Consider the following 13,256-nt stretch of genomic DNA (forward strand, 5'->3'; position numbering starts at 1 on the left):
GCTATATCAGAAAATGAATGATTGGTTATTTCATTTACCAAACATAACTGAAGCAGGTATTCCTGAAGTCATTGAGAGGTGAACTTATCTCCAATTCAACAGGTTAATCATTAATATTTGGAGGATTTTTTTGCCATGCTGTACTAGGAGGAGAACATCACCAGACAGACATTTAAATTGTTTTATTTAACTAAAACAGCAATATGTATTCTGGATTTTTTTCTCCAACAGCAAACATATAATATTATAACAAAACAAGCATATGAATTTTTTAATTTAGTTAAACATTCAAGGTTTTTAAAATCAGGTTTGTTTTTATTAAAATTGTTTAACTAAAATAGTTAAATGGAATATTTAAAAACAACAAAAATTAAATCGACTATGTCAGCCAGGTCAACGTGAGAAACTTAAAATATTGGCTTTTGCAGCTAACTCAGTCATCTTCACCTTCATTTTCCTGTTTGTTCATAATCTGGAAAAGAAAAACAAGCTTTCCTGCTTTTTCAGGTCCCAAACGATTTCTCAATTTGAAATAAATTAGTCCAAAGGAAGAAAATATTCTTTCTACACCGGCAGAAGAAGCTACTGCTGTTAAAAGTGAGGTTATCATTTCAACAGTCTCTGAATCCAATGCTTAAGTGACTTCCACCAGTTCACTGGTGTGACTTTCTTTAAAACATCATCAGCAAACATATATTTCTTGAATGGTTCACCCTTAGCTCTGAAGTTTATTATAGTTGGTGTTATGGAGGGATGATTGCTGGATGTCCATGTCATAGCCAACTCCTCTTCTTCAGCAGTTAAGGTTTGACCCTGGTACTGAGTATTGAGAATATTTGTAAGAAAATGAGCTGGAGATAGTGCTTGTCCCATTCGTTTTTTTAATGCTTGTAATGTAACTCTGTCATTGCATATTTCTCTTTTTAAGATCTCACTCAGTTCCTTCCAGATTTCAACAGCGTCAGCAATAAAACACCTATTTTCTGGCATTTTTTTCAAGGCTACAGAAATAGGCTTCAGGGTACTCAGTATGTGTTCAACATTTCTCGTAAGCCCAATGTTGAGAACTTTGGCTGTGACAGTGCCATCTATTTTGTTCACAAACTGTCATCAGATTAGGCCAGTTCTTGATACAGAGCTCAAAACAGTCCACTACTGAGTTGCATCGCACGTCTTGTGGGAGAGTTAGCTTGATTCCTCCCACTTTTTTCAGCTGCTGCAAAGTGGTTGTTACGGAAGTATTTTGTAATTTCAACAACATTAGTGTTTATTTCTGACACAGTGAAGTCTTTGGCTAGGAGGTGCATCAAATGAGCACTGCAACTGTATGTTATTAGCTTGGGACTCTCTTCTAAATAATTTCTTCTTATCTTGGATACATTTGCAGCATTGTCTGTGACCAAGCTGCGTACTAGACATTTGAATTTTTTTTTCAGTTTGTTATAGATTTTACTGCTGCTACTTGTAAGTATTCTGCGGTGTGTGCATTTCCTGATGTATCAATTGTTTCTGTAAGGAAGACATTCCCTTCTTCTGTTGTCACACAAGCACATACAACAGGATCATTGTGGACATTGCTCCACCCATCAAGACTCAGATTATCAATTTTACTCTCTAGACTTTTTGCACACTGCTCAGTTTCTCTTTCATACACTTTTTCCAGCAATTTGCCTGCGACATCTGCTCTGTCGGGTAGACTGTATCCTGATCTTAATGACTGAACCATGTTAATGAAGTATGGGTTCTCAGTCATATGGAAAGGGGAGTTTGTTGCATAAACAAACCGGGCAATTTTTTTCATTGGTTACCTCTTTTTGTAATTTGCTGGTTCTTATCACCAACTTATCTATGGTTGTTTCAGGATGATAGAGGGGGTTTTTTTTTTCTTCTTTTTGCTACAGGTGATATACTGTGGTTATGTGACATACATGATGCGATTGAAACACTATCATTGGCAGATAACTCTGAAACTATAGAAAATGATGGTGGTCTTGAAGGTGGATAGTCTTCAGAATCCTGTATGTTGAGGATGGATTCTCCTAAACAAAATAAGTCAATGCAGTTATTTAATATTACCATACTGCTCATTTAGTATTACTCATTGCATTCACTGACACTCAGTACTACTTTAAAGGTGAAATTGTAAAAGGAAGATCTGCCTATTTCAGCTATTTATTTTTATCACAACTGCATCTAAAATGATAGTACCGTAGAGTAACAACTATATTTTTTGCTCAAACATGAGAATTCAAGAATAGTCCAGAAGGAAGACAAGCAGTCCTTAAGAAAGGAATATGAAATAAAAAAGTTTACCAGCGTAAAGATCCTGCATGTTCCTTTCATCATTTTCAACGCAGCTTCCTCCTGAGAAGGAACACGTCTCATGATGATGTTTCATTTGGGCAACCAGGCCTTGCATTTCTTTGTTACACTGTTTGCATTTTGCACGCATGTCTGTCTTACCCACAGGTAGACATTAAATATTAAAATATTCCCAAACTGGGTCTCTTTTATGGCCTGCTGTCATAATAGGTTTTCTCTTCTAGTGTGAGAATGGTATGGTAGATATCAAATCAATGAAGGCTACACTCAGAAAGACCTCAAGACTTCTGGAATATGCTGCTCACACAGTTTCACTTTTGTTTCCACTGCCTATCCCTCCCTTCTCACATTTATCTCCAGACTTCTTCTTCTTGTCCAGATCTATTCCGCCCCCTACAATCTTCTATGCACTGAACTTTTTTAAACTATTCACTTTTAGCGAGAGGTAAGGGATTGACTCTGTACACAAATTTGCAGAGGGACAGTAGAGTTTAAGGTCTGTTATTTCTCACCTCTATTTATTATTTATTTTAAAACATTTTTGCTGTTAACAAGCATGTTACCTCTGGAGACACAAATCCACAGTTTGAGAACTGCAAAATTAAGCATCTTTGATGGTATCTTCTAGACTGAGCACTGAGTCCCATGGCGTAGATAGAAAGATTAACCTAAATAATCTATACAGAAGCCCCTGGAACCCCATAAGATTGGGTCCCTAATCCATGAACTATTGGAACTCATTTACAAAAGTTTTCTTAAACATTACATGAATATATTGTCTCCTACTAAAGAATTAGAATTTATAATCCCTATTCCATGATGAGATATCTTTGAGCTATAATATATCTTAATTAAAACTATCTTTAGATAGGTTTTTTTCCTCAAAAAGCATTTTATCAAAAAAATCCAATTTAAATAAAACAAATCTATTTATTTTTTTTATTTTTTAAATCTTTGATTGTTATCCACCCTGTACTTCCACATGCCTGATATGGTTATACTTGTTAATGTTTTCCCTCATTAGAGAGGGATCAGTGATGACAAAATAAAATAAATGACCTGCATAGTTCAATGACTGTCTGTCTGGGTAAATCCATGTTTATAAAACAAGTATTCAGGGGGCTCATAAATGAGTGCTCAGCTTACTTTGACATTTCTGTATATCCGTTCCTGAGCTGCTATATGCATTTTCATAGGTAGAGTTTTTTTCATTCAACACAAATTGGCAGTTTGTTTTATTTTTCAGCCCAGTGTGTAGTAAAACTGTCTCACATCATTCAGAGTAAAACAAACTCTTTAAGAAATGTAATTAGATATTTTCATAAAATTTGTTATGTAAACAAACCTTTGACAGCTTAGGTAACTCTTTCAATATTTTAACGTAAACAATTGCTGCAAGTCAAAAATGTGTTGTACTGCCTTATAAAAACCAAAATATGCTTTGGGTCAAATATATGTCCAAATGAAAATCTTATTCAGCTTAATCGGGCTGAAGTAGGATCTCCGAATAAAGCTGAGGTAAAGGGAGGTGCTTTAGGCATGTTTATTTTTGTACTAAACTTAATTGCTTTATAAGTCTTGCTATGGGGTTATTTATTCTCTTCTAGGGAATATTCCATTTCCAGTTAGGTCGAGGTGAACCTATGCTGCATACTCGTTTGCGTCCTCATTGCAAGGAATTCCTAGAAAAGATTGCCAAGCTGTATGAATTACATGTTTTTACCTTCGGTAGCAGACTTTATGCACATACAATTGCAGGTGAGTAGCATGCTACTTGGAATACTTGAGTTATCAGCCTTTAAGATTTGATGTGACTTTGACTTTCTGTTCTTTCCAAGTCTCTGTCCATTTATACCTCGAAAGAAGATTCTGTGCAAACTATAATGCCATTGAAGACCCAAAACTGTAAATTAATAATGCAAATTAAAATATTGAATTGAATAAAGAATAGAGTTCTATAAGCAGAATGCTTAACTTTTTTGGACCACAGTCCATGTACTAATTTCTCTTTTACTTAAATACAGTCCTGTTGTTTATTTTTTAGGAAATGAGCCACAACTTTTCTTCTCTCTCTTTGCATTTAAGGAAGGTCCTTACTGGGTGGATTCGATGAGGTATCTGGGTTTCACCCTATGCCTTCCTCAGGCAGTCTGAAAGCAACACTCCCTTTAGGAGAGGGAGTGAGAGACATAAATCTTTTATCTGCCTTCCATAGAAGTATCAGTGTTAATGTCAATCAGCTGACATGAGAACATAAGAATCCCCATACTGGGTCAGACGAAAGGTCCATCTAGCCCAGTGTCCTGTCTTCCGACAGTGACCAATGCCAGGTGCCCCAGCGGGAATGAACAGAATAGCTAATAGGCAAGTGATCCATCTCCTTTCGCCCATTCCCAGCTTCTGGCAAACAGGTTAGGACACCATCCCTGCCCACCCTGGCTAATAGCCATTGATGGACCTATCCTCCATGAATTTATCTAGTTCTTTTTTGAATTCTATTATAGTCTTGGCCTTCACAACGTCCTCTGGAAAAGAGTTCCACCGGTTGACTATGCGTTGAGTGAAGAAATACTACTTTTGTTTTTAAACCTGCTACCTGTTAATTTGATTTGGTGACTCCTAGTTCTTGTGTTATGAGAAGGAGTAAATAACACTTCCTTATTTATTTTCTCCAACAGTCATGATTTTATAGACCTCTATCATATCCCCCTACTTAGTCATCTCTTTTCCAAGCTGAAAAGTCCCAGTCTTATTAATCTCTACTCATATGAAGAGGTGCTCATATGGAGACCTCAAAGAGGTGCTTATATGGTAGTTCTATTTGTGCCCTTCTCTTGGAGCTGCGATTCAGTATTGGCATTTATTAGAGAATAACGTTTTGTATTTCAGTGTTTTCATATCCTTTCACATCAAGTTCTAGATCTTGTCTCTCACAACCTCATTAAAACTTGTTCTCAAATGTTTTAATTTAAAAGGAAAGGGAAATCTACAGTATCATTTTTCAACAGACATAAATGAATGTTAATGCTAGACACATTACCCTAACATGCAAGTTGAGGACACGACCACCAATACATGATTGAACTGTAAACTTGGCTGTTTTGCCCTCCTGAACCTCATGTTTCAGTGTAGTATTTTGTTAATTTCCTTAGTTTTTGCTTTTAAAAATACTCTGCTAATATTCCGTTAGGATCATGTCAATAGCAGCTAAGTAATTCATTAGTTTGTGACCCCAGTGGAAGAAATAAAAATACACATTAATCTGTCTCAGTCTAGTGAATGTTGTCAGTGAGTAAAATTGTACCTATTGCTGTTATCCATATCCTTTTCCTTTTCCTCCTGTTGTATTGTGTGTTTGTAGAGTGTCAAGCACAACAGGACTCTGTTTTTTATTAGGGCCTTTGGGCCCTGTCTAGATACCAGTGTTAAATAATGACCTGAGATGATAAACTACAAGGGATGACAGACTACAAAATAGGGGATTTTGTAGAGAATTTTGATCCAAGTAAGGCATTGAAGATGCAATTTGATGTACTTAAAGATTGCAAGAGACTCCTGTAACCTGAAACTAATGATTTAGTTAGAGGATCAAAGTAACTTTACTTCTGGAGAGAAGGGAAGGGTGTGTCATCCACTTTGGGACAGAACCACAAGACTTGTTCCCCCATTGATTGTATATCATTCGTTATTTGGTGACTGATATACTTGGTGAAGCTCCCTTTAGAGGCTATCAGTGTCATTATAAATTTTGGGGACAGGGACTGTCTTTATTTCACAGCACAGGACACAATGTTTATATGTTAACATACTCCCCTTTTCCTGATGAAAGTGGTTCTGATTTGTTCAGGGAATGAGGAAATGGGACTTAAGCTTGGTTCTCTTGCATGATAAAATTAGCACTAGATGTGATATGACATTCTAGCTTTTGCTAGTTTCTGCTGTAGTATTCTGTGCTGGCAGGAAGAGAAAGTTGAGCTGCTAATGAGTATGTGAGAGAGTGATGGCTAAGCTGTAGTAATGTGAAACTTGACATAGTCTGTGCATGTCTTGAACACTTGATGGCGGTATTGTTCAGAGAAATAATTTATAGTGGGAAATATTCAGTTAGTATTTAGCAAGGGGTAGCAGATAGCTGGAAGGGAATAGATGAGACAAGGGGAAACAGAAGATGAAACAAAGGAGTCTTTTATCCATATGGAAAAACTTAAACCACTCTGCCTTACCAGATTTCACATACACCGTCTGTATGCCTCCCCAGATCTTCTGCACACACCTTTGATGGCCCCTTCCTGCATGCTCCTGAGATCTTTTTTCTTATCTTGGTGAGGCCCCTATATCTGAGACCAGAAAACACAATTCCCCAGCACGCCTTTGTTTGCCCCTCATGTGCTTCCAGGTCCTGTACCCTCTTCACTGTATCTCTTCCCTTCCATATTTTCTGCTTTTGATCTCCTATTTGTATAAATTTTGCACAAGCTGCCTTATGAAAGGAGACTCAAGGAGCTTAGCTTGTTTAGCCTAAGCAAAAGAAGGTGAGGGGAGATGTGATTGCTCCCTATAAATATATCAGAGGGATAAATACTGGAGAGGGAGAGGAATTATTTAAACTAAGTACCAATGTGGATACAAGAACAAATGGATATAAACTGGCCATCAGGAAGTTTAGACTTGAAATTAGACGAAGCTTTCTAAACATCAGAGGAGTGAAGTTCTGGAATAGCCTTCCAAGGGAAGCAGTGCGGGCAAAAGACCTATCTGGCTTCAAGATTAAACTCGATAAGTTTATGGAGGAGATGGTATGATGGGATAACATGATTTTGGCAATTAATTGATCTTTAACTGTTCATGGTAAATAGGCCCAATGGCCTGTGATGGGATGTTAGATGGGGTGGGATCTGAGTTACTGCAGAGAATTCTTTCCTGGGTATCCGGCTGGTGAATCTTGCCCATATGCTCAGGGTTCAGCTGATCGCCATATTTGGGGTCGGGAAGGAATTTTCCTTCAGGGCAGATTGGAAGAGGCCCTGGGGGTTTTTCGCCTTCCTCTGTAGCATGGGGCACAGGTCACTTGCTGGAGGAGTCTCTGCACCTTGAAGTCTTTAAACCATGATTTGAGGACTTCAGTAGCTCAGACATAGGTGAAAGGCTTATTGCAGGAGTGGATGGGTGAGATTTTGTGGCCTGCGTTGTGCAGGAGGTCGGACTAGATGATCATAATGGTCCCTTCTGACCTTAATATCTATGAATCCCCACACCAGGTATGTCCAGTTGCAATAGGGAACAGTGGGCTGGGCGCCCACTGAGACTGGCTGCCACTTAGAGACTTTCGGGACGTTCCTGTGGCTACCCATCCTTATAAAGAAAAATCATAGAATATTTCCGATTCAGATCGGAGGGGGTAGAATAGATGGGTGATATGTTTCCAACCCCAATATATAGGGCCCTACCAAATTCACAGTCCATTTTGGTCAATTTCAGTCATAGGCTTTTAAAAATAGTCAATTTCACAGTTTCAGATATTTACATCTGAAATTTCATGGTGTTATAACTGTGGGGGTCCCAACCCAAAAAGGGTTGTGAGGGGGTCGGAAGGCTGTTGTAGGGAGCTCACAGTATTGCCACCCTTATTTCTGCACTGCTGCTGACGGTGGCGCTGTCTTCAGAGCTGGGCAGCCACAGAGCAGCAGGCAGCGCAGGTGTGATGGTTGCATGGTATGGGAGGGCCAGCCTTACAGGTGGGTGACTGCCCAGGGCCCCATGGTCAGGGTGGTGTGTTGTGATCTCCCCCGCCGCCCCGAATAGTCAGCCCAAGGCCCCTTTAACTCCCCCAAGCGCTAGGCCCAGAGCCAGGGAGGGGCAGGGCTTAGGTGTAAGGGTGCTGGAAGGTTTGTAGAAGTGAGGGGAGCCGCTGGAGGCTGTGGCCCCCACTTTTTAACATGAGCGTAGTTGAGGGGGTGGGGGACGGGGCAAACTGCAAGCTTCTGACAGGCGCAGTGTGGCATTGACGGGCTGCACTTCACGGCAGCGTTGCTCCCCCAAACTGCAAGCCTTAGGCAGGCATGGAGTGGCACTGGCAGGGGCTGCACTTCATGGCAGGGAAGCTAATAAATACGCCTGTGTTAAAAAAGTGTGGGGGCGTGACCCCTGGCTTCCCCTGTTCTGGTGCCATGGGCTAGGGGTGCCCCAGCTCGGGGCTCCTACAGTGCACTGGCCTCCAGCTTCTAATCCTGGCTGGGCTGAGGAGAGACTGGACTTCCTCTTCTCGTGCAGGAGCTGCTCCTGGGGCTTGGTCAGACCCATCTCCGGGAACCTCCCCTGGCTGCAAGAAGTTCTCTGGCTGCTCCCTGTGCAGTGACTCCTCCCCCTGTGGCTGGAGAGTGGTGGGGGCAGGAGGCGGGGCGGGAATGCGAAGCTTCCTGCAGCCAGGGGAGGTTCCCGAAGGTGAGTCTGATCCAGACCTGGAAGCAGCCCCTGCAGGTGAAGAGGAAGTCCTGTCCCTCCCCAGTCCTTCCAGGACTAACAGCTGTAACTCGATGCATGGTAGGAACCCCAGCTGGGGCACCTTAGCCCTGGCTCTCTCCAGCAGATTTCATGGGGGAGACTAGATGACAGAATTTTCATGGCTGTGAATTTGGTAGGGTCCTTCCAATGTGTTATAACCTGGCTATTTTCTCTCAGTTAAGTGAGTAAACTTTTTCATCACATGTATAATTAGTATAAGTTGTTCGCATAAAATCTCTAGATATCTGGACTTTCAGCCTTATCAGATAGAACCTTTTATTGAAAGTTACATGCTTTTTAAAATGGAATAACTTCTTTAGTTAGCGGCTATAGCTAATTTTATAATATTTATATATAATACACACGTGAATATAAAAATTTAGTGATGCTATGTTATTTAGGCTCATGACATAGCTACTGTGAACCTAGCTACTGTAGAAGTAGCATGGTGATAAATCTAATGAAGATGCTGCATGTGTTGCAAACCTGATTGATTTCCCAATGAAAATGCCTCTTGAGCAGTAAAAATCATATCGCATGACAGAATTTGAAGAATATGAAATAAACATACTTGGCCAGTGCGTCAAACCAGAACAAAAAATAGCATGACTTGCCTATAAATGTAAGTACCGTATATGGGATAATTTTAATACAGATAAGTTCACACCTTCAAATGTCTGATTATAAATTCATTTGGCAATGATTTTTGTTACACATGCCAAATATCTTATGGTATTAACATGATGTGATATGAAACACGTGTAAGATTGTGTCTTTAGTTTATGTAGAAACAACATATGTTCAGCAACTGGAATACACGTTTTATCTGTAACTTTCAGCTGAACATATTGAACCATCTCCAAGTTTTAGCAAGAGTGTAGAGGCTTCTGCCAGAGATGACTGGTGCCTGCTGAGAGTGGGCAGGTCACAATTTAAAGGTTTGGGCTCCTCCAACAGCTTGAGTCAAGGCCCCCCCACCCCCAAGGCACACCTCCCTCTTACGCTCAGCAGGCCCTCCTTGCAACTCCCAGGTGTTAGTTCTGCGTGGAGACACAGCAGCAAATAGCTGGAAGCTGCAGGGGGGGCCGCTGCACGGAGAAAGGCAGCAGCAAAAACAGTGGCTCTCCCTGCTGCTCCCATCTGTTTGCTGCCACCTCTCCCCATGGGCCGCAGCTCCAAGGTTGCTGGTTCCAGCAGCTGCCGTGGTAAGGAGGGGGCCTGGTGGCACCATGTGACTGAGCGGGCCCAGCAAACTCTGGTAGAAATCTGGGGAGGCATGTGACCCCATGTCCGTCCCGTTCCTCCCCTCCCCTCTGCCCCCCCATGCATCACCTCTGGTTTTTGCCCAGCGGGGAGGAGGGTCTTGGGGCTTTAGCCCCGTGGGGTGCACCTCTCAGGGCTAGGGGCTTCAACAGGAGTGGGTCTGAAGCCCCAGCAGGCGCCTCCCACGGAGCTGAAGCCCTGGCTCTTGAACTTCTGAAGATTGTCGTATGTGGCTCGGAGGGTCAGTAAGTTTGGCCATCCCTTATCTATGGCGAAGTAGGTTGTTCTAGAATTGAAATAGGTCACCAGGGGCTGATCCATTGGAGGATCAGGTCAGTAACTCTTGCCAGATTCTACGGTAGATAAGGGAATGGCAGAATTAAAGTTGAGACTTAATTTCTGTGGTAAGCCCATTTTGGTTTTATTTTATATCCCCACTAAGGAAGGCTATGATTTTTGGCATAGGAATTTTTAGTAAATTTTAGGTCAGAGGTGCAGGGGGAAAAAACAATACGTCACTGAAAGGTCGCCAAGTGTAGTTTTCACAACATCAGCATTCATGAGTATACTTTGAGATGCTGAAAGGTCAGGCCCAGGGAATGGGGTGTGGGGATTGGAAAGTGAGTACACGCCACAGCGTTGGTGCCTGTCCCATGGGGCTGGGCCTGGCTCTGGCTCTCTTCTCTGGGTGCTGTGACCTGGAAATGTGTATAATATGGTAGAGGAGGTAACATTTGAACAAAAGCATTCCCATACTGAAACACTAATACTCTAGTTAACATGTCTCCTATGTTGGCCTGTGCTAGATGTTTCAGAGAATGACTACTTCTCTAAAGCAGCCAGCAGTAGTTATGCTCAAGGATGCAGGGAATAAGTCCAGAGCTTTCCTGCCCAAACCCCTCCCATATATGGTCAAAGAGGCACACTTGGGCCACTGGGCCCAGTGGCTTCCTCTCTGAACTGAGAGCAGCAGTAGCAGAGAGATACCTCTACCCACCTCCTGGCATCATCCTTCGTTCAACTCTGAAACTTGGCCTGTGGGACCTTTCTTTATTACTCGCTGTATTGCTGTTCCTCTCCTACCACTGCAGTCCTTCAGCTATCCTCCCATAGTTTCCCTGGGCACACTAACATTTTCTACTGTCCCTTGCTTTACTCACTTCCCTCTTACTCCAGCAATTCTTCTCCTCCCCACTTCACCAATGAGTTGTCACCCCTCAAAATACCCTAAAACTAAGTTTGTTGTTTTGTTTGTTTGTTTTGGGGGTTTTTTGTGGTAGAGAGAAAATATATAAGCAGATACATAACAGACATGTATGCCTACCATCAATCTGATCGTTTTGCTAGTTTGTATCCCTTTCTGCACCTTTCATCTCTTTCTGTCTGTTGGACTGTTAAGCTCTTCAGAGCAGGGATGCATTCTTCCCACACTGTAGCCTAGCACAATATAAATGTTGATAGTTTAATTGTGCAGAAATATAGTATGGGGTGCAGGTGCTGTAATCATTTGCACATTCATCTTCTGTCATCTGATCTTTATTGTAATCAAGACCGTTCATTTTTCTATGACTGAATGGTAAGCCCACCCAAAAGGTGCACAGATGCTGGAGCTATAGGACTCGAGAAGAACCAAAATAGAGTAGATAGACTCATGTGTTATACCCAGAGGCTTCATTAAACATCTTGATTAGGTTTTGGTGATTTTTCTGTGATGGCATCCTAGTTAAATTTTATGGTTTTCCTTCAGATTTATACAAAATAATTACATATGTTTTCTCCCCAGGGTAGCTTGTGAAAGTGTTTAACTTTTTTCCAGTTTGTGACAAGTACTGGGTTGTAACTGTATTCATTCCCTCTTCCTCCTCCTGCAGATATCTGTCCCAGATAAAACATTTCTGTTTACCTTCTGACATCTGATAGACTAGTTGAGCTTTTAAAATGTATTGAGGTCAGATTTAAGGTAGCATACTTTAAAATATTAAATATCACTATGTACCCCTGTGCTCTGTATTCATTTATCTAAAACAATTGAAATAGTTAATTTTACTGCTTAACCAATTACTAACTTTGAATTATAAACTTAGAAACAAACGAGTCCTGCGCTTTAAGAAGTAGGAGACTAATTCTTCTCTCTGTAGTTTTATATTATGATCCATCACCACAGTGTCTGAGCATCTTGAAGTAGAAAAATCAAGTATGGTGATGTATCCGTGGTATTGTCCTCTTTGTCTCTCATTCCCATGTTCTGGTGGTAGTGGTTGGAATTTTTAAAACTGATTGTTACTTTATCTTAATTATTTTTAATGGTAAACAATTCCATAGCAGGGCAAGAAATTCAATGGGCTGCAACAAACTGGGGGACAGGGTGGTGGTAAAGGGGGGCTGTAATGAGTGTCACTTAAAGAATTTTGGATTTCTGTAGAATCTGTGTGTGATGTCATACAGCTATAGAGAATTTTCTAGAAGTATAAAAGCAGGAGAATGAAGAGCTGATTACACAAAGATGACAATGGAAACTGTAATTGATTAAAAATTGTATTCAACAAATGGGTGGCTGCTTAAAAGAATAAGTAGACCTATATAAACTCACGGTTTCCTAGTTAGGACTGTTTCTTCAGTTGTCCACTTTGGTTTCTATCAAAGGCTTTAAATAGTCCATGTTTGCTGTACTTGTATGTGAAATGAGCTTTTTTTTTATGTGTGCTAAGATGTGACTTGATGGGTAAATGTATTAATGAGTAAAATTCATTTGTGAAGCTCAGTTTTAAAATGCTGTTTTGAGATTGTGCATACATTGTGCTATGAAAAATATAGAAAATGTAATGCTAACTAGTGAAAGGTAGCAGTTATAGCCTAACAGGAAATGCTATTTATGGCTTTATTGTTGAAAGCAGGAACACCCCCTATTTTTTTCTTCTAATGTGTAGCTTGATAAGTAATAACATTAAGAGTTTTAAAATTTTTCACTTGACATTTTCTGACATACCTCCCAAGAGGAAAATGTGTGTAGTTCTAATTCTTTTTGTGAAGAGGAGAGAAAACCTTTAGAAATGAACTACAAGGAACTTTGTGTTTAGTCAGTACCTGCTGGTGCATTAGTTGCTGTTTTTTGTTAATACATGGTCTAGCCACTGAGTGTCTCAGTTGTTTTTGTATGGAAGAAACTCACT

At 40.7% G+C, this 13,256-nt stretch overlaps 1 protein-coding gene across 1 annotated transcript in view; it reads left to right on the forward strand.

Moving 5' to 3' along the window:
- Positions 1-13,256, forward strand: part of CTDP1 (CTD phosphatase subunit 1) — a 169,076-nt gene that overhangs the window by 16,432 nt on the left and 139,388 nt on the right. Inside the window, 1 exon segment of the mRNA XM_037892990.2 lies at positions 3,930-4,080. Coding sequence (XP_037748918.1) covers positions 3,930-4,080 — 151 coding nt within the window.

Source organism: Chelonia mydas, chromosome 2, assembly GCF_015237465.2.
Source record: "Chelonia mydas isolate rCheMyd1 chromosome 2, rCheMyd1.pri.v2, whole genome shotgun sequence".
Classification (NCBI taxonomy): domain Eukaryota; kingdom Metazoa; phylum Chordata; order Testudines; family Cheloniidae; genus Chelonia; species Chelonia mydas.